Genomic DNA, 27,457 nt, shown 5'->3' with positions numbered 1-27,457 from the left:
AGTTTCTAAAATCCAAACCAGTAAAATACAGGTTAAAATTCCAATCCAACTTACAATTTTTGAAGATATTGAAAATTTTGTAATAAAGATTTTATTGCTTTCATTAGACAATGTTAAAAAAAACTTACATTGCCATGTTATCTAATATGTAATTTTGTAATAAAATCTGGAGCCAACAATGCACACTGAAACACAAAAAAGGATCTAACTCTGGGTGCTGTACTTAGCACCCTAAGAAAACAGGAAAAAAACATATAAGTAGGAAAATCAATTTATATAATTGTCAAATTTCACTTTCACATCTCAGAATATAGTTCATGCATGCTGAAATAAGGTATCTCTTATTTTATAACCTTTCTAATGGTGCTAGACAGTGGTATTTTATTTGATTTTCCTTGATGGAAGCTCATAGCAACCTACCTTTACAGACATATATAATCCAAAACTAAGCTTCATAAAGATTTATAATGAAGTAACATTCTACACTCTTGATCAGTTCTTTGACTTAAGAAAAATTGCATATGGGAAAAATTGAAATTAAACTAAGCAAACTTAGTAAACTAAGTATGATTAATGCAGAGAGATGTCAATATCTTTGCAACAAGTTGGAACCTTTCACTCAAGCATCCCAAAATATTGGGTTTGAGATTAGATGTGGACTATGCACCTTATTAATATGCTCAATAAAGTTTCATGAAAGCAATAGTTGGTGCATACATGTTCAAGAGAAATTGCCTTAATTTCTTACCATTTGGAAAAGCAGCCTATTTATATAAATTACTGTTGCATTTGAATAATATGAAAAGGCAAATATGTTTGAACACAATTGCTGAGCACAGATACTCCAGCAATACTTATAACTCCATGTGTTTTGAAAACAGAGAAGCCAGGCTTTTGGCCAAGCGCTGTCTTATTGCATTCCAACTGGAAAGTCATAAACTGCTAACTCTTCTATTTGGACTCTGAAACTAATTTTTTCATACAATGTCCTTATTTTAGAGTTGACAAGGTAGAAGGTCACTGTATTTGCTATATGATTCAAAAAGATTCTGAAATTTAGCTGGAGGTTTGATCATCATGGCTGCATTATGAACTTTTTCAAGTAAAAAAGCTGAATAATATGTATATGAGAATACATACGATACAAAAAAAAGATTAAATCCAACTTTATCTCAACACATTTTTGTACATACAATATGAACTTCTTTTGCTCTAAAACCCTAAAAACTTTTCCAATTCGTATCTTCATCAAAATAGGTTTGATGTGGAGAGGTAATTCAATATCTAGTCTCCTATATATGCATGTTTTGATAAAACTAGTAACACTTTAAAATGCTTGTTATTTTATTCATTTCTCTTGTGAAATTAGCTTAAACCTATTTTTTTAAATTATCTTAAAGGGTCTATAGATCCACAGGAATCCATTATTATTCTGAAATACTGAATACCTATAGCTAAGTAAATCGATTGTAGGAGTGCATTCTGATTTAGTCCCTGATAATATCCCTTGTTTCTCAAGGATATCATTCAGTCATTCATTCATTCATTCATTCATTCATTCATTCATTCATTCATGTGGATTTAACATAAATGCAATTTGGTACCAAAAAGATTTAAAGACCTCTATGGTTTAAAATATTAAACAGTGGCTACCATTATTGTTTATGGCTGCAAAATGCTAACAATCATTCATAAGAATTCTATTAATTCAATTGCTTGAGCAAAGGGAAATTCAAAGTATAATTACTGAAAGAAAGCATGCTAGAATTTTTAACACTATATGAAACTACAATGATCAATGATATAATTTGTCATATCCACTGAATGCTACCATTGCAAAGCATATATTTGCAAATGTAACTTTATACAACATAGTTGATAATTAAAACATTGAAACATGAGTGGAAAACTTCATAGATTACAACACTATTTATAACACTTTTGTGTGTGTGTGTGATTTTAATGAAAATATTCATTAAATCTTTTCAATGTAAAGAGTGATTCTGGTATTAAGGCACCTATATAGATTTATATATAGCTTTTCATGTTTCAGGTTCACTCTTTTAGGAAAGACTGGAACATCCTATAAATGAAGAACTAGTATTCTAAACAACAACATAAACATTGTTTAATTAAAATATTAGCTGTTAAATAAAACCTATGAAGCTAAGTTAATTACTGAATTGTAATTTATCAAATATCTCAATCATATTCCTAACAGGAAAAATGTATACTAAAAATTACACGATTCTTCATACTTTTGATATAATTCATCTTGAAAAAAGATACTAAGAGTCCATGATTAAGGAATTTTTTTGTCACTTGTAATCTAAAGATGTTCAAAGCTAACACACCTTTAGGCAGAAGAAAGGCAAGGAGTTTCACAGAAAACAAAAATTCAGAGGTTTCAGAACACAAAAAAGAACCCCTGCCATTGTCACTTTGGACCCCCACTTTTACATCCCCCAGGTTGATAGCAAGTCTGTCACACACAGCCCATTCATAACCAAAACAGCAATCACTTATGGAACAATTACTGTCAAGGGCTAAACATTAAATATTATGCACAGCATACATATGATCAATTCATTATGGACTATTGGTTTTACAATATGTCCACTTAACCTTCCATGCAACCTTGAGACTGGTTGGGATGCATTTCAATTATCTGACACACAGATGTTCAGAGCCTCCCTCCTTTAGGAATTTAGGAAGAGAATTAGCCATTCTCCTCAGCGCTCTATCACTCATTGTGCAATCATTTTTGATTCCATGTTACATGAAATGCTATTCTTTTTCCCTATTAGAAGCTCACCAATATTCCATAAAACATTAATGACATAATCAAAGTGCCCAATATGTTGCATGAACCATTCACAGCTTCATTCAATGCCATTTTAAAAGGAAAGAAGAAATCAAATGGAAGTTTCCTATAAACATCAGGTTGACCATGTGGTGACTCTGGCCATTTGGTAACATCTGTGAAGGTAACTGTACTTGTCAAAGGCAACATGTTCATATACATACCCAGAGACTGAAAGAAAACAGAGCATATAACATTATTTAATTATTACTTCATATCCAGTGTTTTGAGGAAAGAATGAAGGGAAAAGGATAGGAACTAAATGTAGGACAAAAGCCATAGTACAATTTGTTCCATTTTGCTTAACGTAATATGTGACTTTGGGTTATTTTTACTTATTCAACAAACTGAGATTAAGCAAATCATGGTTTATCGTGACTTTTGAATTCAGCATTATCTGAAACTAACCTTTAGAGGTCTGCAGAGGTAATAATACCGTCCACCCAACACTTGAGCTTGTGGATTAGATAAGAGGCCCACAGTAGCCCATATCACTTGAATCTCTAGGGAAATAGGAATCATACAATGCCCATCCTAGAAAAAAAAATACCAAAATTTATGTAACAAGAGCCCTAACACTTCCTGTTGATAATCATAAGATCAGAATTACTGCAACATTTACATTCAAGTACAAAACATAATTCACAATACTACAAAGGGATACAGAATGTTCTGTCATCTCTATCTCTCCATTCATGGGAAGAACAAAACAATGTACAGCAGGCACATTGGGTCCAATGAAAAAAAGTTCTTTCTGAATACAAAGCTGCAAATGTACAGTGACTGTAACAAATTATTCCTAGTTTGATACAGCTGAAAAAATAAGACAAGAGTATGTTTTGGTACTTGTGACAAAACATGTATTAGGAAATTATAGATGGAATTGGATGCTCTTTCTCACATTACCTGCAACTTACACCTCTGGGTAAAAAATCTGGTCCATTGCTCTGGATGGCCTGGATTAGCATTGCCAGTTATGGCCAAATGCCCTGTGCTGAGTCCTCCTTGGAAGGCTTGGTAAAATAGCTCCTGCAAGTCACTACAATTTCTTTCCTCAGGTTTGAAGGGTATACTGCAAAAGACCAAGCCGCCACATGTCACACATATGAAACACATAAAAATTTAGTAATTAGAACAAAAATTACTCCTATTAACACAGTGAGAAAGAACTACATGGGAAAACTAGCTAAGTTATAAAGGAAGGACAACACGAAGATCCAGCCCTTTTGGAACTGGAATCTCAGAAAGTAATTGTCTGGAAATATTTATACACCAGTTCTTCAATGTTCAATGAACATGTAATATATGATGGAGACAACATTTAGCAAAAATCTTCACTTTATGTGCCAAATCAGATACAGTACATCTGAAACCTGATGCCATGCGCGTGTTGGAGGCCGATTCTTTGGGGGAGATTGAGCAGCTGACAGGGAGTGGGAGTGTGGATCCAGTGGCTGTGGAAGAAACAGGGGAAGGGCACAGTCTGGCATTCAGAGGAAGACCCAGGGCCATCCCCTCTTCATCCTAGGGCACGCAGGGCGGAACGGAGAAGGGAGCAACGTGGCTTATGGGAGAGGAACGGCCTTGATCCCCTTCATGGGCTGCAGCTGGGAAGACTGTTTAAAATGGAAAACTGCACATGGCAAAATTGCTGGAAGCAAAATGTGCATTATCTTTGTCGAGGCTTATCTGGGTTTTGGCGTCTTCCCAACTGTGGGTGCTGTGTTATCTTTTGGAAGTCTGCAATTTATCATCCTGGCCTGTCGTGTTAAGTACTTCAGCTTGTGTTGGTTTTTTTTTATTTCTAATGATCTTTACTTTGGATTCAAACTGCATTTCTTCCCTTCATAGACTGTTTTTGGAAGAGTTTGATCTCCAGCCAAGGATAACTGGATGTTGGGGGCCAAGTTGGAGGCATTAAAGGGAATTTATCTACTTTGGTGACTTTGTTATTTTTGTGCCATGCCCTGGGTCATCACACCTGAATTAGAAGAGCAAAAATGTAAATGTCTATATAAAACGTTACCTGAATTGGCAGCCTGTTCTTACATTCTCCCCAAATTGTACTGTAAATCTCTCAGCTGCTGAGCACTGGCCATTAGCTTGGTTCTGTAAAATGGTTACCTGAGGAAAAGGAGTGCTATGAAACTAAACGAGAATATAGTGGAGCCACAAAAATAAATTACAGACTGATACTAGTACCAGATACAACTTTTATCTATTATTTGTAAAACCATGATGTGAACAAATTTTGAATAATAAAACAGGCTGCTTAAGCTTTAAAAAATGAACTCAGTGCCTTGCTAGTTTAGGTCAACCAGTAAAATCCTTTCCTGTGAAGATTTCATTATTCTTTTGGCAAACCCTCATTTAGAAAAGTTTTAAAGTGGTAAGGTAGCTATCAGGAATTCCTCTATATAACAAAGAAATAGGGAAGATTGGCAACGACCAGCATTTGGAGTACAACCAACTATTATATTCACAAAATTATTTTTGTTATTAAAAACTCTGACTGGTTCATATTAGTATTGCAATAATGTGTTCTCCTATGAATGTACTGAGTATTTTGCATGTATTTTTATTGTAACTGAAATGTAAAATTTATTGCTAAGTGATAATATATGATTTCCCTCATTCCAGTACCCATGATTACAGAATTGCCAACTAAGGATATTCCAAGTGAATCCCAGTTCTAAACATTTATACCATTATAAATTCAGGTTTTTAAGGTGTTACAATCTACTAACTTCCTGTAATAAATAACTTGGATACACCTCTGGAAAAGTGTATATATGCAGATATATCAAATACACATTTTGTATACTGTCATAAAATTAAGAATAGGCACATCCTACAGTCCTACTTCCCTTTTGACTTTATAATAGATACATAATTTCTTGTTGATGGGTTAGAAAGTTTCTTAAAATTGTGGAATTGATATCAAAGAATCAAAAAACAGAGATATAGAACCTCCCAGCCCCGCCCCAGAAAAAAGAAAGGAATGGAAAGAAAAAGAAAAAAGTATGGGATTGCACTCATACAGTTTGCTATTATCTAAAACTAAAACAAGTATTGGAATCACTGGATCAAAGGTCTATTACAGGCAACTGCTGGTTTTAGATAATAAAGAAATGACAAGCAAGTAGGTAATACTACACTCTTACTAGAGGTTTTGGGTAAAAATTGTATATAATTTCTTAACTTGGTTCCAAAATGTGTTATTTGCATACAACTATGTGTTAATTTCAAGAACTGCAGGAACAGGAAACTTGTCTTTATTATGTTCCTGGTTAATAAAAGCTTCCAATGGACAATCATCTAAAACTTATACCCACACATCCATTGACAAACTTAATTTAGAGCAATAAAGCATACATGTTGCTGGATCCCTCTATATAAAGCTTTTAGTGGTGCTCCTGTGATATAGCCAGGATTTCCACTTCTTCGTTTGGTCAGAGAAGGTCTTCTACTCTGTAAGAAATAGAAAAATGGCAGGGAAGGGGTAGAGAATGTTACATGTAGCATGCCAAAGAAATGGGCCTGACCTTTCTCAGATCAGGCCATGCATGCCCACATTTCTGTTATCAGCACTCCTTTAAAAATGCCCAGCAGGTGGCAGTGTCCAATTGACCTTTTTAGTACTCAGGACACTAATATGGAATCCTGTACCAGGAAAATTGAGAAATATCTTGGAAAAAATGCAATAACAAACTACTCTCCTACTGTGGGAAGAACACTGCCTGTAGCTATGTCTGTAAAGGCACTATGTGTAAAGAAGACTTTTTTAAAAGTAAAAAACTGAAATGCCACACAAAAGTGGATTGCAAGGCAACTCAGAAATTATCAACCAAAAATGAAACAATAGATCTTATAATATCAATTGAACATCCGTGGATGAAAGACATCCATATGGAAATTACAGAGAATTGGGAGAAAGCAAATAAATCATAAATTATGTTTGTCCAAATTACCAAATATTGAGAAGAAAATAAGGATTTGCCCAGAAATGTTTAAGTCACTCCATACTTTTGGATTTCTAGAGGTCAGATTTTAGGCATATCTGAGTTTCATACCCACCAAATATATTTTTAGCCTTTTTTCATCTTTACCTGCTGTGCAATTGATACACTGTATTTAAAGTATTTGTCCAATTTTTCTACTTAAAAAGAACCCCAAAGTGCTTTAATATGACATAATTGTTTATTAAAAGGTATTTTAATGGGTTATTTCAAAGCTATCTAGGCTAGTGATATAGACACTAAAATATATTATAATACTTGAAACAAAATCATAAACCAGTACAACAATGAAAACATATGAAAAGCATATAGATAACAAACAAATCCCTCTAAATGAAATGTGCATGTGGACTTCTTAGTGCTTTCTGAGCTTGTTTGTTTCCTTGCAGACATTTTGTGAGACTAGGTAACCTCTTCCGTGGTAGAAGGGAGTGGGATTTGCTCTCTGTATATCTATAGCAGCTCACTCTGTCAGTGCTGGTAGGGAATATTTTTCTTCTTCATAGTTCCTTAATTAGGCTGTTATTTACTGCTTGATTGTATACCTGAATTCGTAATTCCTTGATTAAGGCACAGTTTACTGCTTGATTGTTTATCTGGATTTAATCCCTATGTCAACCCTCCGAGTTCTGCTTTCTATGGGTGCATTACTTGGAACACTAACATCCTGCTTATTTGGGTAATTGATTACTGGTGAGGAAGTATTGTGGTCCATTGAAATGTTTGTTGCAAGAACTCACATGCATTTGAGCAACATGTGGATTGCAATTTTTTTCCTGGTAATAGCCAGCCAGATAGTAATGTTTCCAAAACAATGAATACTTCCCCACTTCAATGTCAGCAAACGTATTTAAAATTGCCTGCTATTCTATTACAAAATAACTTAATTAAGAAGCCTAAAACTTTGGTGGATCAGAGAGGAATGTACACTTCTACACCATCCTTGCAGCAATTTTCCAGAATGCAGATCTTTCTGCAATTGCATAAAGCCATGAAATTGATATGGAACCATGTCTACAAGCTTGCTTGGTGCTAGGGTTCATTTATCTTATTTATACAGAGTCAAAGCTATCGAGATGCACAACAAACACTAATCGAGAAACTCTTGCAGCTGGGTTAAGTACAGTAGAAAGTTTAGTCATATACTTTAGCCCAAGTCTGAAGATATAAGTACTGACCCCAAAATGCAGAGAAAAATGTTGTTGTAATGTGACTCCTGGATTTCCAGAAATATTGGTCAATTTGAACTGAACGTAAACCTTTTGGATTCCATGGATCCCATTAAATTCTATTTCATAATTCACCTAGAAGTACATCAAACAGATCAGTAAAAAAATATGTGCTCATGGATAAGCTTTAGTTTATTCCCCCTCTTTTCTATTATAGGAAAAAGCAATTGTTGATGTAGCTAATAAATACCTCAGAAACAACATTGTGGCATGTATTACCATTCAGCCCAGGAACTGCAGGCTCCGAATAAGGGATAATGTAGACCTGGCAATGACCAAAACATATACTCAATTTAAAAAAAATTAACCTCACATGATTCAATAACAACCATTTAAATCAGAAAAAAATTGTAATTTCTAAAATTACTAAATTTCTAAAATGTTAAGATTTCTAAAATTACTCCACATAATTTTGCACAATAACTCCCTTGTTTGCTTACCTTCTGAACTACTGATCCCAATCATTGTCATGGCCAACGTAAGTAATCCAGTTTCATTCCAAACCTAATTTTTTAAATATAGCTAGACCCCAACTTCCTTTCCTAGTCCATATTAGTCCAAATAATTCCATGTTATTTCAAGATAGGGTTTCCTTAAATTAGAAATGGTCAATAGTCAATATAATTTACCTTGAAGAGATGGAAAGCACTAAAATTGACTGGGACCTAAAAAAGAAAACAAAAACAAAACTATAGATGCCTCATTTTGCCATAAACCCATACATTTCATAAATCTGAGGTCTTAATCTTCTTTACAGCCTAATTTTCTGCATATTTTTTCTCATTCTCTCAGTAGGAATGGAGGATTGTTTAGGAATACAGGTAGTTCTCGACTTATGACCACAATTGAGCCCAAAAATTTCCCTGCTAAGCAAGACACCTGTTAAGTGAATCATGTGATTCTTAAAGGAATCTGGTTTCCTGTTGTGGCCCGACAGTGGCCAGCGGAGCAGGCAGCAGATTCAGACAGTGCGGAGGTTGGGGAGAAACATGGGCCAGTCCTGGAGTCTGGGGAAGGCTCTGACGAGGGCTCTGCATTGGAGGCAGAGATGGGGCCAGGGCCGTCTGACAGTTAACAGTTGCCTTCAGAGTCAGACATCAGGGAGGCAGAAGTACAGCTAGAGCCTGTTCCCAGTGTGCGCATGCGTAGAGTTGCCAGACGAAGGGAACAGCTGAGGAACAAGGACTGACTTGGGAGTAAAGCCACAGGTGGATGTGAATGGCCCTTCCCCTAGAGTATAAAAGAGGAGCAAAAGGGGAGCGGGGCTTTGCAGGTGACAATTAGTTCATTCTGGCATGCTTGCCAAGTATTGCGGTATCTGAGAGATATAGGCCTGGCTCCTCTCCAAGCCTGATAAAAGTTTGTAATTGGGAAGTGTCGTGAAAGATTGTTGGCTGGGACTGTTGGAGAGGAAATTCATTGTAAATCAAATAAAAAGGGTTTATTGGGACGAGGACTCAGCTTTGTGCTGTTGAGGGAAGTCTAGGTCAGAACACTTCCCCTTTATCAGAAACTCACAAATGGTGATCACATGACTCTGGGATACTGCCACCATCATAAATACATGCCAGTTACCAAGCACTCAAATTTTGATCACATGAGGACGAGGATGCTGCAAAGATTGCAAGGGTGAAAAACAGTCAGAAGTCAGTGCTGTTATAATTTTGAAGGATTAATAAACAAATTATTGTAAGTCAAGGACTACCTGTAGCCAAGTTTTTCTATGAGGGTATAGATATAACAATATTCTGATTGTTCCCAAAACTTGTCACAAGTGATCTTTGAGGAGCAGATTATTCTATAACTAAGTCATGCACAAACAATTAATTCTAATCAGAGGTTTCACTACAAGGAGCTGTTCTTTCTACTTGCTTTAGTGCATAGAATTATTAATATCCATGTTTAGATTACAAGATGAAATTTATTTTGAGAATAATAACATTTAGTTCTTTATTAAAACCTAACAATTGCAAGAAAGTAAAATAGAGATTTTATACTTAAAATAACAATAAGTAAGTGTTGATCCTACATACTAGTAACTAAGTTCTAAGTCTCCTATTTATATATACTTTTACCCTCTAAAAACACTAATGTGGAGAAAGGGCTTAGGCTGATGTGACATTCTTGATATTAAGCCTATGTGCGTTTCCATTTTCTATTTTACTTGTATTTATTATCTTTTTCCTGGTCTGATCACATTTTTAAAATATAAAATATCTTCCAAAGATTTAACAAGGGAAATAATTATCTTTAGAAAAGTCCATGTCAAATCAGGACTCTTCCCTTAGTTATCACATAACTTCACAGGTGCTGTTGATAATACAAACATTTGTTGTAACTAATTATATATATTATCTCTTTTTCTAGAATGCTAGCATTTCATATTAGTTCATATAATTGTCTTTTACAATAATATCATATACATTTTTATAGGACTTGAATTCCTGCCAGTAACAGGCCAATAGATAATATATTTCCCCAAAGTAATCACTAAATTCACCTGCTCCTCCTTTCTTTCATGCTTGAAAAGTATACAGGCTTACTTTTACTAATAAATATGCATAAGAGTCCACTGAAGTTGGGCAGCCAATAATCTTAAATTAATAAATAAAATAATAACAAAAATGATAATCCTTTGGACATCCTCAGCATTGAGAAATTCACCAATCAATTACAAGCAAAAGGCAGTTTTACTTGGAACAGCTTACATCCTGCATCAACATCCACATTTGCCTATCCCAGGTCCTTGGGAAGGATTCGAGGCTGGCAAAAATGCCAAATCCAGTCTGAACATCTAGCTGACTGGGCAATGAACTGCAGTAATAATAATCATGATGATAGCTCTAACAACATAAAACATTAAAAGCTGCCTGTCCCAGGTTCTTGGGAAGGACTCGGTAGATGGATAAAAATGCCAAATCCAGTCTAAACATCTGTTGACTGTGCAACGAACTCTAATAAACAAAATAGCAAAATAATAGGCTTAGTGATAGGTCAGATTTTACACCTGCAATACACTGAAGTTACGATAATATGAAGCTGCATCCAATGCAGGGTCAGAGGTACAACTGCTTAACAGGTCAGTGAAGATCCTAATACAGCTGGTAGTTTTACTTTCCAGGAAACCTAAGAAATGAACACACTGTAAGAGGTAAAGAAAGACAAACAGGAAACATTGACTTAAGAGTTCAAAAGTGCAGTTTACATGTTTAAGAGTTATAAACAGCCAAATTCCAGAATCTTATTTTTTGACAATGTCACCTTCACAGTTACAGTACATCTTTTATAAATTTCAGATTGAGCTTTGTACTTTGAAAGCTCTGACTACATTGTGACCTGGTAGTGTCACAACAATAAAAAGAGGATCATCAACACTTTTATAAATATCTATCTTCAGAATCTGCATATCAGACTGCATATCTTATTGGAGAAGCTTGTGCCTGACTAAGCTTTGACTTTTCTACCAGAATCTGAGACTCCATCTAGAATTGTGCGTTGTTTTTTTAAAATTGAGTTGTATTTCTATGTAAGACTGCTTGGGAACCATGTTGCTATTTGTCTCTCTCCTAAAATGCCAATCAGTAATACAGTAGAATCTCTGGTCACGACCATAATTCATTCCATAACTTTGGCAATTTCTTCGTCTTCTAATGTCGTCTTCAGGAATTTCTGGGTTGGGGTCATGTTTGATCGTCACCCAAGTATGCGTTCACGACCAAATTCAAAACTTGTGAATTTTTTGGTGGAAACCCGATTTGGTCATGGTCAGAAGTGTTCATGACCAGAGGTTCTACTGTACTTAAAAATGACAATTAATAACGCCCTGAAAGTTGACTCAGAGGTTTTGCTCTGACTAACATTTAATTTTCCAACCTGTCAGTACAGTGCTGGCAATACAGCATTTCTTTCCAAAAATGTTAGGTTGTATCTCAATATATCATATGAACCTAGCCATGGGCTCACAATTAAGATTAGTATGTTCCATCTACCACTTCTTCTTCTCTCTTATAAATTTGCTCACCCTTCATTTATCAGGAATCAAATAATGTATTTATTTTTACTAACAATTATGCAATGTTAAAAGCACTACAGTATATGGTGGCTTCTTGAAAAAATACAGTTAATCCTCACTTAATGATGTTTAATGACAGCAATTTAGACTGGCATGGTGTTATAAAGCACCATCCCAATTTACACTGGCAACTTACACTGGCAGTGTATGCAGTTTTGGTGTGCTATCATTAAGCAGATAGGTGCAGTTGTTAAGCATGATGTCATATGATCACCTCCTGCTGGCTTCCCCTCTGACTGTGCTTGTCAGAAGCTGGCAATGAAGGTCACCAATGGTAATCACAGGACAGCAGACTGCTGCAATTATAATAATTGCAAGCTGGATGCTAAGAGGACCAGTTGTTAAATCTTATTCAGTGCTGTTATAACTTTGAACAATAGTTAAACAAAGCATTAATCAAGGACTACCTGTAATCAGTTACCAAATCCAATAAACTTTGTGATCTGTTACTAGAACTTTGCTAAAATCTCAATGCTCACCAGCAGGATTCTCATCAGTGCAAACCTGACTGGTTCCAATGCCCACAGGTTGCTTAAGCACACTTAGCGTAGATGATTCAGCATAATAAATCTGAATTTGATCCCCAACCTGAAATGAAAACAGAAGAGGTAAAAAAAGACTAATTCGCAGAATAGCCCATACAGAAAAAGAAGTTAAGCATTAACTTGATTTTTTTTTAAAGCCAACATTTTTCATCTATTTCATATGACTGAATTTTTAAATAATCTTACATTGCAAGCTAGTAGGCAAGTTTTACCTGACTGAGATAAGGAAGACGGCTAAAATTACAAAAATCTAAATCTGGTCTGCTTCATATTTTCTCACTATTAAAATTTCTCAGAATTTTTTTTTTACCAAGAACCAACTCACTTGATAAAAGGCAGATGGAGAAGACCAAACTTGTTCTGGAGGGGTGAATGATGGCCTTCCATATTGTGCTGAAAGTACTGGAAAATTTACTGTTGTTACCATCTGTGGCACTTGTAAATAGTTCAGTGTAGCTAAAAATAAAATACAGGTAGGGGAAGCATAATAATAACATCACAGCGTTAAAAGGGGATCCCATATTGCAAATGTAATAAATGTTTTTCCCTCTCTGTATCTTTTTTTAATCCGGGCTATAAGACCTAGTAGTTTTTTCTGTTTGTTGTCAATGGGCTTGTATATACCTTTTCTGTCATCCTAGTTGTCCATCTCACTGGTTTAGACCAGAAGCATTTGTGCATCTATGCAAAAATGGAATAATGGAAGAAAATATTTGGCGAATAAGTTATAAGGAGATTGTATTCTTCAAATCAAAGATCACTTGCCCTTTAACAGAAACAAATCTACACAATGACAAAATTAGGGTCTTGTAACAGACAAATTGGCTTTATTTATGTGGCTCAGAGTCAAGTCATTTTGGTACCAGAATATAATTGGCTATGAATTTCTGAAGCTGTAGTTATAATACTACATAAACAAAATCCATTATATTGTCCTTTAATGTCCAGAAAATAAGCATTATGGTTTATATTTCTATTCCTAAAATTAGATTCAAAGAATAACTGCAATCAAAGAATGTAATTTGTTGTAGACAAAAAGCCAAACTTACAATCATTTAACTGCACACAGAAGAGTAGTACACATCCATCAGGACCTGGAAGGATTTCAGTATGGAAGGGAGTGTTATTTCGGAAAATCAGGGACTTTTCCAAACACACCTGACTCACAGCTCTAAGGAAAAATACAAATCCAGAAAACTATCTTAAAGAACATTGTTTATAACAAACTCAGATTAACAATATATATTGAACAATGGCTTTCAAAACTTACAGCTAAATTCAAGTTATTTGGTTTTTGGTACACAATAAAACTTAACATTAAAAGCAATTAAAAAACTGCACCTCCAATTCCAAAATTGTGCTTTTTTTTACACAAAAATATTATTCCAATATATTTTCTAGATACATTTATTTATTTCAATTTAAGTATTGCCCAACTCTGAGCAGTTGACAATTTAATATACAATAGACAATTACAGAACAAAATGGCATCCAGTCATTCTGTACAAAAACACATTTAATAAGATTCTCCATTCATATTAACCCTAGGCCTGGAAAAACAGCCAATCCTTAAAATTTTACAGAATGCCAACAGAATGGGAGTCACCTGGATTTCATTCCAGGAGGCAGATGTTGTCACAAAAAAAGGCACACTTCCTAGGTAGAATAGATAGATAGTACTGTTTAATCAAAAGAATCTGGAGGGTGCTAACTCTGGCCAAGCAGAAACCATGGGAGATAGGGCATCTCTCAAATAACCTAGTCCTATGCTATGTAGCTTTATAGGTGATGACCAGCACCTTGAACTGCACCAGAAGGTGAATTCACAAAGCAGAGGTGTCTCCATCACTGTCCATGCCATTGCCTTCTAACCAGAGGCTTCCAGTCTTTATAGGATTGTTCAGAAATCTAAATAAAATCTCGGTATTCACCTGGTACTGCCTGGAAGGCAGAAAGAGAAGGGGCACCCAGGGGCACCCAAGTTACATTCTGAACCACAGTGTGAATCACAACAGCAATTGATGTCGCAGAAGCCTGGATGCAGGTCACAGGGGCAACCTGAGAAAACATTGGTGGGAGAAAGCAGCAGCATGAGCAAAGATTTTAAAAACAAAGCAAAAAAGAAAAACCAAAAAAAGTCGATAAGGAGGATAATTCGCTTCAAAGGAAAAAGGGGCACGTGCCTTTGCCACGTAGCCCAGACCTCCTCCCAACTCACCAGCACTTTCTTTTGTCTGAATGCCGGGAGTCCTGCTTGGGGGGATCCTACTCGGGGGGATCCCACTGGGGGAGGTCCCGGGGAGGGACGTTTCGCTGGGGGACGTCCCAGTGGGGGACGTTTCATCCGTGGAGTTTTCCGCTTTTAGAGTGACGTTGTCAGTCTCGGTCTTCGACCACAACTCCGATGACAATAGTAGCAAAGGGAACAGGAGTCGCCACGATGCCATAACAAAGGCATTTCTGCGTTGCTTAGAAACTGAGTCGCAAAGATGTGACGTTTACTCAGAAGCCGACAAAACGTCACGCTTAACGTGCTTTCTATAGAACTAGAAAATGATAGAGTCCATGATAGAGATGGGAAAATATCCTTGTATTTTGACGCCGCGCAGCTTTTATGGAAGTTGTGATTGGATAGCATAACAGGTATCCTGAAAAAGACACAATTGTGACAAAGACACTGTCGTAATACAGTCCTATAAAGAAAGGGCAGGTCAGAGATGGGATGGAGTTCGGTTTGTATATTGAGCAGTAAAGCTTTAAATGAGCCTTTCTTAAATCCTTTTTTCCCTATTTTATCATATTTTATCTATCCTTAAAATAACCTCTCGTTTGATTGTCTCTTTTTCCAATACGGGGTTTTGTTTTGTTTTTGCTTACAGGATGATTGAAAATTCTGAAATAACATACCTGCATGCAATAATGAGAGAATTAATAGCTTTAAATCTGAGCCCAATCTTTAAGTATTTCAGTTATTTAATTATTGCTATTGTTATTTTTAGGTTATGATTTATACTACCCGAAATACAAACCGACCTCTGCCCCTTTTCTAACCAGCAGTTTTTATAGAGCACTATTTTACAATTCTGTCATAGAATATTCTATCAACTTTAACCAGCCTGTAACACAAAATATTTACAAATGCTTCTCACCCATAAGGTGAGGGAATTGAAATTAGGCTGGTTGTACCGTTTCTGAACAGCCAATTTTATTAAAAGATGTAAGTTTTGGTGAGCTGAAGCTCACTTCATCTGAGAAATATGTAGCATGTATATTATATTTTATTATCCCTCCAACTGCGCTTGACTCCGAAGATACTGGGATATAGTCAAGAAATTTTCAGGTAATAGTATGGCACTTGTTTCCCATTGTCTTCTTTCAGACTGCTTCTTTGACTCCCCAGTTTATCCTATAACCTTGTATTTCCTGCTACTTTTCCATTCAAGTACTAGGCAGACCCAGCCCAGCTTAACTTTCAAGACCAGCTACATTTACCAGATATCTGAATGGAGAAAGGAGAACAGACAATTCGAAAGAAGGACAGCTGGAAAGAAAAGGAGGACACACAAACTATTTTAACTTTCTTGGCAGCTGCAACAAAAATTACAGCAAATACTGCAAAAAATGTACTTAGGCCTACAGGTATGTGAAATTACTTTTTCCAGTATCAGAAAAACTGATTTTTCAATGGTAATATTTTTCTGTCAAAAAAATATTTTCAAGAATACATATGCTAGCAATAACATTGAATTGATGATGATATGCTTTTCAATTTTTACCTTAGAAATGTAAGGCTAGTCATGCAGTCTATTGACTACAGACACCATAGATTTGAAGTGGCTGGATTAAAAGCAATTGCTAGAATGAGGAAAAATATAAATAACAAATCTAATTTGTCAAGTCTGTTGATGGATGAGGAAAAGAAAAAAACAGACTATTTTAAAGATCACAATATATGAAATTTTGAATCATTACTGTTGTAAAAACAGTTCAATTTTAAAAAAATACTCAGAAATCTGAGACATATTTGATTTTAAGGCTGTGCCTACTGAACAGAGGACATAAGGGTAAAAAAGAGAACATTCTTTCCTTTTGCCAGACATCTAGTAAAACTAAACCCAGGCAAGTGTTGATCAGGTAGTGTCCTCTCCGTGCCATAGAATTTGTTTCTACAGGAGGGTGTAGTGTGTGATTCCAAGCTATTACTTCATTTCAGAAATGCTTGTATGCCAGAAATTAGTTATGATAAACAATGGGATGTTATTGTGCTTTGTGCTAAAGATTGGTATATAGTGTGATTGATTTTTATATTTTTGGTTTCTATCCACTCTTATGATAATAAGTAATGCTTAATTATTAAAAGGATTTCATGTCACTAGCAACCAGACGTGTCATACAATTCTTCATCCTTAAATGAAGAGCATTCCCAGTTATTTTATCACAATTTATAACTTTTAATTTCTTACATTTTTATAGAGAAAATGTGTTAAAGGTAAAAGAAGAGAGAGCTGCCATGATGTCCTTTGATTATGCACGTTAAGAGCTATCCATCTCAAAGCATTCTTTCTGTAACAAATAAAGAAGTGAAAGGAAAACAAGTGGGTGTTACAAATGAATGACATAGGTGTCTCATAAAATTTTGTGAATAACATAAGAACAACAATCTCAAATGGAAGCATTTTCTAGACATAGGCCCATGATGGCGAACCTATGGCACGCATGCCAGAGGTGGCACACAGAGCTCTCTCTCTAGGCACATGAGCCTTCGCCCCAGTTCAGCTCTGCTGTGCATGCTTGCCTCCTGCCAGCCAGCTGGTTTTCGGGTCTCTGCCGCACTTGCACAGGGTGCACGCATAGGAGTCCCATGCGCACACGGGGGCTGTGGCTCACATGTGGGAGTCGTGTGCATATGCAGGTGGGACACATGCACAAAGGGCGTATGTGCGAGGACCGCGCATGTTGCATTTTGGGGGTGTGCATGCGCACATACACTTTGGGCACTTGGCGCCGAAAAGGTTAGCCATCACTGACATAGACCAAAGAAATATAGGGTTGAATGGGATTTCTATGGTTTTGTAATCCACCCTGCTACCCAGATCAGGAATCTTTCAATCACTCCAAACAAATGATTCCAACCTTTATTTGAAACTCCCAAAGCTGGAGCAATCACAGCTTCTGAAGGCAACTTGTCCCACTACTTAATAGCTCTCACAATCAGGAAATTCATCTTTATAAAGTTTGGATCTCTCACAGTAAAATTCTATCCATTGGTTCTTCTTCTTCCCTAAGGGACTATGAAGAATAAATCTATACTCTCTCCCCTGCGATAACCTTTCTAGTATGGGAAGACTGCTATTATGTTTTCTTTTAGGTTTCTTTAATCTAACTATACCAGTTCATTTAAGTATTCTAAATAGAATTTAGTCTTTATGTCCATTGCTATCCTTGTTCTTCTATATGCTCTTTCCAGTTCCTCAACATCCTCCTTGTATTGTGGCAACCAAAATGACACATTATTCCAGGTGCAGAGTGATCAATGCAGCATAGAGTAGAACTATCAATTCCCATAATCTTGACATTATATTGCATTCTAAGAAAGTCTCCCTAAAGTAGTGAATTGGCTTTTGATTGAATATTCATGAAATTGGCTATAGGTAGGGGAAGAAGAAAAATAATATTTGGGATTGGAGGGGTTGGATATTAGATAAATATAAATTTACAAAATGGGAGATAATTGGCTAGGCAGTTACATTTCTTAGAAAAATAAAAGCCAGGGTATATTAAAGAAGGAGTATATGAGATTCATAAGTAGTAAAAAAAAAGCAGTACAAAAAGGCGAAGAAGTTTGCTTAAGAAGATTTTGGATTATATAGTATGTGGGAAAATATAGAATGAGGAGTTTGAATAACAAAAGATGGTTTCCAAAATAACATAGTTTCCATGTGAACTAGATAAGGCAATGGCAGTCTATTGGAAAAAATCCAGGATATGTGAGAAAATTGCTGAAGTTGCATGGTGCAGTAGTCAAGTTTTGCTAGAAAGTTTATATAAGTAGATCTCACATACAACAAACATTTCATGTTGGCATTTTGCCTTTATTTTTCTGAAAATCAAACCTAACCTAGTTACCTAGATTTTGAATTAGGAGGTATGCTGGGGTGTATGAATAAATTGAGATATTTTTTAGAAACTAAACTCTATATGTATTTTTGCTACATGTCTGAGTCTCTAGATAAAAAGAACAAGTATATCTGGAAATAACCATTGGAAATTGTAGGGAGGAGATGTCAGGAAAAATATAATAATTCAAGAATAATGTTTTTCTGTCTTGAAATTCATTTAATAAAGAAATGTTTTCATCCAACCCACTTGCTCCTCTTTAAACCTCTGAAAAGCATGAAAGAACATAGCATGAAAACTACTCTCAAACAATTGAGAAATACGAAGTTGCAACATTCAAGAGTCATATCAGTTTACTTCTCCATTTTAAGAGCTCCTGTTGCACATTTAAAAGTAGTGCTACAAGAAACAAGAATCAGGCTATCTTGGGGAAGAGTACAATAAATGTCATATTCAGAACAGCTATGTTTTCTCAGGAATATTCAGCAATAAAAATTGATCATAAAAATTCAAATCTTCAACATATTAATTCTGGATGAAAAAAATCATACCACTCCTTGACTGAAGCAAAGTTATTTTTGTGCTATACTAGTCATGCTTAATCAAACAGAAACTATCCTCTTTGAATTCAATAGGCTCATACCAAGAAAAGAGAGAAGCACACATAAGCTTTGATCGTAAACTTGTTATGTATAGGAAGTTCTTTCTTCTCTGATTCTTGTTTGTTATTATCTATTCTCTGTTTTATAGAACTAAATCCTTCTGTACATATTTAGCAACGTTAACCCAAATTCTTGTATTGTGGCTCATCCACATAGTTCCATCAATATATATTGCCCCCAACCTTGAGAGAAAGAAAATATGGTACTAGAAAACTAATGAAATGGCACTTATTTATTTATTTAAAAAATAAAACTTATTTATTTAAAAAAAAAAAAAAACAGTAACTGCTCAGCAGAAAAGAAAGGAGGCAAATAGTAACTAGAAATGGCCAAACTAACAAATCTTAACAAGCATTATTCCTGAGATTCAAATCAAGGATGCTCTGTAGGTAAGGCAAGTATTAGATCTTTTGCACTAATAAGGAAGAGCTGCCATAATAGAATATGTAGCGTGTATTTTTAAGGAAAAAAAGTAGAGAAAATATGGTGAAACAGCAGATAGCCTGTTGGATGGCAGGGGCTCACCTAGAAGAAAGAAAAATAAAGCAGGCAAACCAGAAAGCAGAACTTGAGTCAACAAATACTTGAAAGCAGAGCAGGAAAATGCACCATGAGGGCCCATGTAAGGGGGTAGGGGTGACCACAAAGTGATGTCTTCTATTGTTTAAGGTATGTGCATATGTATTTATATACATACATATATATCAAACAACAAAATGTTTCCCTAAGCAAATGCAAAATAATGAGGCATGGACATTTTATTTCCTCTGTAATTCTGAACATAGGAATTAGTATCAGAAGGAAGATAGTTGAGGTATTTGCTATCCTCTGACTGCAAGGAGATGATATAAATGATTGGAAAGGGATTTCTTAAAATTTATTTTACTACAGATTTAAAGAATACATACAAAGTTTTAAAAATCCAAACAACACATTTTTTGTGACAGAAATAGCAAATTTGTGGGGAATGTTCCTATTAATTACAATTATTTTCATATAATATTCATTCAATGCGAATGAAATTAAATCCGTGGAATTTAGTACTGGTCTCAGTTCCACTTCTTTGTCATGTCCCCGCATACATTTTAGAATGTAGCCTTAGCATACTATTGTACTTAAAAGAGAAAGTATGGCCTTTGTGCCCCCCCACCCCCATTTCACCAAAATTACATACATCCTACTGAAGATGCCAAGGCAGCAGTTGTTATGTGATGCCAACTTTGTTTATGGAATTTTGTCATGGTCAGCCTTTTGTGCTCTAGCTGGAACAGGAAACAATGCTACTTCAAAGAAAAAAACCCGAAGAACAATTTACTAAGTTTTTCTTTCCTGTTTCTGAGTTTCATTCTTTATCCAGATGTAAATTATATCGTGAGCTTATCACAATTCTCTTTTATATTTATATTTTAATATATCCTTTATAAATTGTATATAAAGTTTGATAGTTCCATTTTGGACTGGAATACAATTTAAAAAATGGATTGTGATCAGATTTTTTTCAAATTTTGAAGAGAACATTTCAAATTTTGGTTTCAATAGAAAGTGAATATATTTTGCACAAAGTCAGTTGTGGTAGTATGTCCCAAGTAAGGCAGTTTCTGCCTTGACAGTTAATTGTTGTCCTAACTATGCAAGAAATCATTCATTTTATGAAAGAATTTTGTGGAGGAAGGAGCCTCACTAAATGCTGAAATTCTTTTAACTCTCTTAGGTTAGAAACGGCTAGTGTTTTCATCTATTTAGAGAATTTTGAGATTTAATAATACATGTTTTAATTGCAATGAAGCTTGCATTACTGTAAAATGCTTCATGGGCTTGCACTTGAAAGTGGTATAGAAACTGCATTTTATGCACAATGCAATAGCTGGAATATTCACTGGGATCTTAGTATACAGATTAGATTATGTAACACCATGAGATTATTAGCTATGTAATTATCTATTTCTGGAGCAATTTTAGGAGTTGTTCATGTCCTTTAAAATCTATTATAGTTTGAGTATGAAATTTTTAAAGCCTGTACTATATGAATTATTTAAAAGATTCATTTTTCATTTTCAAATTTTAGACCATTAAGAAATTAATAGTCCTAAACTTTTGGCCCTTTCTTCCTGGAGAGGAACCAGTATTTTATAAAATAATATGTAAAGTTTTAGTACAATCAATTTTTTTTAATTCGTTGGAAAATGCTATCTACATTAGACTTTTAATTATAAAGACTATTTATATATTTTAGCCTGGTCCCTGGATAATTAATTTGCAATGCTGGGAGATTTTAATTATGATCTGATATTGAAATAACATTTAACAATATTGTCTCCTAAAGTTTTATGGATTTTTCCCTCATAGTCCACCAAACTGTATCCTAAACAAGACCAGAAATGTGCTTCATTAATAAATTATTCATATCAATTGGGGAGAACTGTTCAGGGTCTCATTGTGGATATCATGAATTTAAAAGTTTAGATTCAAATTTGAATCATATAGATACCATTGATACATCTGAGATATATTTTACATTAGTTCAATATATAAAACTCGTTTATGCTCTGAAACATAAACACACAAAAACTGTGGGCATTTCCATGTTCAACATTTTCTCTGGATCAGTTTCCTTTGAAATAACATCACTGGATTTCTCATAATTTGTCTTCATATGCAGTGAGAGAGAGAGGGAGAAAAAGAGAGAGTGAGAAGATAGCAGAAGCCATGCCTATAAATAAACGTTCTGATAGAAGTTTTATGGATTTCCAAGGAATACAAATTACATCCCAAAGATGCTTCCTCATCTTAAGCTACCTTTATATGTTTCTCCCATATGGTTATTTTCTCAAATGTACGAAGTTTTACTTAAATAAATAAATAACCACGCTTTATGGTATTCCAGGAGACCATCCTGTTCTACCCCAGTCCTATAATCAGTATCTTGAAATGCTATTTAGAGTAAAATATATAAGAAGACAGTGACATTCTTGTGATCTGCTCTATGGATGCAAGATATGTTCTGTATTTTTATTTAAAGTATACTCTTTTTCTTTAAGTTTGGCAACTTCCCCAAAGCTTTGCTTCAAGGAAGAACATATGGTGACTTCCTCTGTAAATTGAAACCACTCTAATGTAGCTACTGTTTATAGAAAGAGATAGCACTACAGAGCCAAACAGAAACAAAAAAGAACTAAAAACTACACATTCCTGAGCTAGAAAATTATTGTTCCCTCTCTCTGCATATTTGAAGAGAAAAATACATATTTATTCAGGATTCAGTGGATTTCTGTCTTAAATCATGAATTAAATCATATTGCTTTTCTTGATAAAGATGCTCTCAAGAGTTACAGGATAGGATTCATTTGTTTTGATTCTACCTGTAGTTGGCAGAAAATGCTAAAATGTGTCTAAAAAGAAAAACTTGCATTATCCTGTAAACAGAGAGTATTATCTAAGAAAGTTAACAGAATAATGATTGGGCTAAGTTCCTTGAATCCTGTGGCAAAGAGCTAAGATTCAACATGGGACCATAATCATTTCAGTTTGAATCTAATCTATGATTGCATTTTGTGGAAAATTAATTCTGATTGTCAGAGATAAAATCAGAATAACTGTAATTGAGTATTCTTGTACTGTGTGTGTTTTTCTTTAACTGAAAAACTGAGTTTGCATTTGTTTCGTAACACCAAGTCCTCATTCCAGATCCTCGTTTTTCAAATTTCAGTATTTTTTTTTCCGAATATCAAGGGGAGAGCTATGTTAGTTTATAGTAAGCAAAGTTAGAAAGAATCTGGTAGCACATTTTGAAATTATTAATTTTATTTAAGACGTAAGCGTTTCAACTTATGAAAGCTTATCCCTTAAATAGAATTGCTAGTCTCAAACTGTGCTTTTGTTATACTTCTACATTTTTGTTTCCTTACAGAGAGCTCTTTTGAGGAATTGCAAAATAGAGTTTTCTCATATTCCTCACCACTGAAAACGTTTTAATTCACAACAGTAGTATGCTAGGCTAACATCTCAATCTGTTGCACAACAGTATTCATAATGGAAAACAAAGTCTAGGAACTTTAAAAATATAAAAGGGGAACAAATAGCACATTGTCATAAATGAGAACAGACTGACATAAAAGGAAACACTCAAATATTACCATATTAACAGGAACAAATTTATCATCACCATCATGGTCACCACTATCACTCGATAATTATAGTAAATGTTGTGAACTAAAGAAATGTAATTAATAAAGATTCATTTGCATAGCAGGATCGTAATCCTGCACTTCCTATTGGCCCATATAATGGCAAGTTATGATTGGTTCATTCCGAGCAATCTGACTGGCTGTTGGCGGGCCGCGCCAAGATTCAAACGCTATAACGCTATCCATTGGTTATCCGGGTAGCAGCTTACTCTATAAAAGAGTGACTGCTAGCCGGGGGGTTTTGTCTCTGTTATACTTGTGAATAAAGAGCTGAAGTTCAAGGTTTACAATCTGGTCTCCGTTCATTAAACCCATGCCTCAAACATAACAGTAAATGTGCTGCATATTCAGGAATGCTTCTGTTGAGATCTGCTCTCAGATAAGTGAAGTGTCTCAAGTGGATTCCCAGAGGTGACATATTTAGTAATCCAAACATAGTTGGTTTTTCAATTACCTCAATATAACTCAGTAAAAGTTTTGCAATTCAATAGCAACATCTAATTTTTAGAACAGTAACTGGGAATTTGTAATATTACAGATCTTGCTGTACTACAAGTACCTCTTACCATGCTGGCTGGAATTCCTGGAAATTTGTAAGTTCCCTTTGAGCTAAGAAAGTAATATATACATCAGTATCACTGGGAGGGATGTATCCAGAATACAGATGATGATGATCTTTCAAGCAGGGTAAAATGTCAGCCATGCTTTAACTATGGTGTAATATTCTTGCCAAGTGTCATTTCAACAACTACTGTACATTTTTAAAAGCACATGTGATTTTTGTGCTGATGGGTAGAAGATAATTATAGTAGTCTCTTCTGTTTGGAGATAAAAATCATGCTAGATGGGACATCCCACTTACAAGCTATGTTTTGCTTATTTTACAGTGTTTATAACCCACCCCAATCCTAACAATAGCTGGGGTGGTACAATAAGGTCAAGTGCATGAAAAGTCTGAACACAACAATTATAATGGGTAACACACACACTTCTATAAAATAGCATGAAATAAATGAGCAGCCTGTGTAATTAATCTTAGGTAGAAAATGGACAAAATGTCCCCACCATGTGCCTGACAACTATAAATACTTCATAGTTTTATGTGATTCATAAAATATCCTTTAATATGATACTGATATATTAAAGTATGAGATGAAAATATTGTAAACATAATTGTTTGTAAACTGTGTTCCCCAGTTGGTAGTAAATGTATGATTAGGAAAAAAATATTAGTTTTCTGACTGGAAAGTATCTTTATGTGAGGGCTGAAGCGGGTAAGGCAGGAAGCAAAAAGCCCTGAAGTGGTCAAGATCATTAAGTAAATAGGGTGCTTGTGCCCTCCCAATTCCAATTTGGGGGAAAAAGCAAAAGTCCATTGCAACAAAAAGTTAACCATCCTAGGATTTGAACCCTGGGAATTGACATAGAGATAACATAGCTGAATTCCTGAATTTGTAGTTAATATTCTATGTTGATATGACATGTTCTAATTTGCAGTAAAGGCTGTATTTAGTTATACTGAGTCCTTGAAGATTCTGCTGTTAGCTGATTACTGAGCGCATATCCATGTAAACTCTTTATTTTGGTTTGAGTATGTCCCAATAGGTCTTCCCTGAGCACATGTCCATATGTCCCTGCTTATATCTCAAGATTCATTAAAGGCGAAGCAATCCAAAGACAGACTTAAGTGGTCCCCTATTTAAGTGATGTTTTTCATCTTCTTGCAACTTAAATCATTCTGTGATGTCAAAGTGGGGCTTGTTGATATATGTAGACAATCAGTGATATCTCCAATTACCTTTGCTACTGTGATCCTGGAAGGATAAGAGAGCAATGCAACTTTGATAAAGGGTGATCAAATACCCAAGATGAAACTTGTAAGAATTGTCCTGCAAGAGATAAAGAGATGTGGAGCTTCTGGTGGTGCAGACAATCTGACCTGTTCTCCTTCTGAGTCATCAAATAACCCCTCCCACGGCCTTGGACCGTTAAATAATCCTGCTGCATGTGCCCCTCTCAGAGGCAGCAGAAGCTGGTCAAAGAAGCGGGAGAAGGAAGAATAGCAGTTGCGAGCAAAGGGGATGGAAGAGCCAAGGGGTAAGAGAAAAAAGAGAGATTGTTCTGAATAAGCAGCAAAAGCAGACTCCCCCTCCTGCTTTCTTTCAACCCAGAGGAAGAACTGGGGAGGGGAGGGAGCGAGAAACTCTTGGAGGAATTTGTGGCCGCTGAAAACAGCTGTAATGTCAGCCTTGATACAGACAAAAGTTGAAGAACTCATGAATATTCATGTGAAATGTGTATAGTCCTTCAGTTTTGCCATTCAAGAGGGAACTGAATTCATTCTCCTGGCTTCCGACTGTATTTCCAGCTCACTAACTAGAACGAAAGTCCTTGTTTAATGAGGACTTTTGTGTGGGTTGATTCTGAGATGATGGATTTGCTGTTAAGGAGACTTATTGTAGCCAGTGGAACAAGCATGGATACCTGGTTTAAGTTTGGATCACATGTAAAGGGTATAGTGAAAATATATGTATGTGTTTGAGAGTGTACGTGTGACATCTATCGAAATTGGGAGAACTATTCTGCTTAAAAATCCTTGTTAATTATCTTTGGAGCATGTAAGATGACTGCAAAGAACTGTTTGTCATGCCATCTTGTTATCTTGGATTGAGCATGTTGTAATGGACATATATATGAACATGGGCTGATAAGAGAAGGAGGGGGCAGTATGGTTCTATTTGGGATCTGTTTCTTTCAAGTTTAAACCTGCAATTTTCTGTATATTGGCTACCTTTGATTTTTGTATTATGTTTTGCTTTTAATAATGGTAGATGAAAGAAATTGTGCCTAAGAATATGCTTTTATATATTTAGTGTGAATGTTTCCTTGTAGCTTTCCGCTCTGTGTCACTGTACCCAAAAGCAAACCATTGTATTGTGACCAAGCATAAATTGGTGTTGGAGCACATGCTTGTATGCTGAGGTCTCAGGTGTAGTCTTAGTCCCTTGAGAAAATCAAGACAACTTCTGCCTGATATCCTAGACCTAGACTGCTGCTATTATTCTGCATAAATAAGAAAACTTCATCATGATATGATATAGAAGTACCATGTGTAATATAAATAAAAGAGCGGTATAAGAAAGATATTAAAAAGTGCCAAGATATTTTTATCCAAAGTTCTGGTTGGGAAAAGTAATATTCCTTGCAGAAAATGAGATGCTGATATAAAACATTGCCACTGTTAAAACATGAATTAAGTTGTTGGGCATATATGAAAAGCAGGAATTTGTCCCAGGCAACAAATTGTATGATGGCATTCTGCTTTGATAGGCATAGGGGAGTTTCAATAGAGACCTTAAATGGCTGGGATGCAAAGATTCTCCACAACTTGCATGGTTGTTTACAGCATTATTCATCAAGTAATGATTGGATCAAGATTATCTAGGCATATCAGTGGCGGGAAAAGGTATGTTAATAGCATCAAAAGGGCAGGGGTGATTGACATGATAGAAGCCTTTATAAGCATACAATTATGGAGTGCACATTTTAAAAAAGCAGGGCTTCAAATGCCTAGTCATGCCCCATCATTTTGACGCTGTTGCATCAAATGTTAATGGGGTGACATATCTCAGATATGTTACTAGATTGTCTGTAGTTGCAAGTACATCTATTTCTTGCAAAAAAAAAAAAAAAAGCTGCTTTTTGTGGTATCCCAGTTTATAGTTCCCCTTTAGGTAGGAAATGCAAAAAAAGAAGAAAGAAACCT

General features: G+C 35.3%; 3 protein-coding genes across 7 annotated transcripts in view; 2 read left to right on the top strand and 1 right to left on the bottom strand.

The window, feature by feature from the left end:
• DNMBP (dynamin binding protein) overlaps nt 1-27,457 on the top strand; it is a 224,312-nt gene that overhangs the window by 53,096 nt on the left and 143,759 nt on the right. The window lies entirely within an intron of this gene.
• Nucleotides 1,150-15,211, bottom strand: TCTN3 (tectonic family member 3). Of its 3 annotated transcripts, XM_026678422.2 has the most exons (14): nt 14,947-15,211; nt 14,660-14,786; nt 13,778-13,899; nt 13,054-13,184; nt 12,663-12,771; nt 11,119-11,237; nt 8,741-8,776; nt 8,302-8,376; nt 8,061-8,186; nt 6,239-6,334; nt 4,890-4,987; nt 3,770-3,935; nt 3,272-3,397; nt 1,150-3,034 (listed from the first exon to the last, which is right to left on the bottom strand). In XM_026678422.2, exons 1-14 carry the CDS (start codon nt 15,173-15,175, stop codon nt 2,804-2,806), a joined length of 1,791 nt encoding a protein of 596 aa, XP_026534207.1. In that variant the 5' UTR covers nt 15,176-15,211; the 3' UTR covers nt 1,150-2,803. The 3 variants fall into 3 exon arrangements, with proteins under 3 accessions (XP_026534207.1, XP_087820896.1, XP_087820897.1); XM_087964770.1 differs by lacking the exon at nt 6,239-6,334; XM_087964771.1 differs by lacking the exon at nt 8,061-8,186.
• The window catches only part of ENTPD1 (ectonucleoside triphosphate diphosphohydrolase 1), a 62,192-nt gene continuing 49,982 nt past the window's right edge, over nt 15,248-27,457 (top strand). Inside the window, exons 1-3 of one of the 3 annotated variants that reach the window (XM_087964773.1) lie at nt 15,248-15,371; nt 16,040-16,068; nt 16,172-16,367. Coding sequence is in view for 1 of the 3 variants with exons in the window: in XM_087964772.1 (XP_087820898.1) it covers nt 25,773-25,788 (16 nt within the window). In the remaining 2 variants the exon portion in view is untranslated. Of the gene's footprint in view, nt 15,372-16,039; nt 16,069-16,171; nt 16,368-25,642; nt 25,789-27,457 lie in introns of those variants that run through there. The other 2 variants (XM_087964772.1, XM_026678673.2) reach the window with 2 other exon arrangements.

The sequence above is a fragment of the Notechis scutatus genome, chromosome 4 (assembly GCF_049901735.1).
Source record: "Notechis scutatus isolate UNSWTSFEM ecotype Mainland chromosome 4, rNotScu1.2, whole genome shotgun sequence".
Lineage (NCBI taxonomy): Eukaryota > Metazoa > Chordata > Lepidosauria > Squamata > Elapidae > Notechis > Notechis scutatus.
The sequence above is the reverse complement of the archived record's forward strand: the minus strand, read 5'-3'. Positions and strand labels throughout refer to the sequence as shown.

What these genes read in the sequence shown, in the direction of transcription:
- TCTN3 (XM_026678422.2), bottom strand. Translation starts at nt 15,175, where the DNA reads ATGGCATCGTGGCGACTCCTGTTCCCTTTGCTACTATTGTCATCGGAG. An exon ending in TCAGACAAAAGAAAGTGCTG is followed by an intron (nt 14,787 to 14,946) that starts GTGAGTTGGGAG and finishes ATGTTTTCTCAG; the next exon opens with GTTGCCCCTGTGACCTGCAT. An exon ending in CTGTGTGCAGTTAAATGATT is followed by an intron (nt 13,185 to 13,777) that starts GTAAGTTTGGCT and finishes TTTTATTTTTAG; the next exon opens with CTACACTGAACTATTTACAA.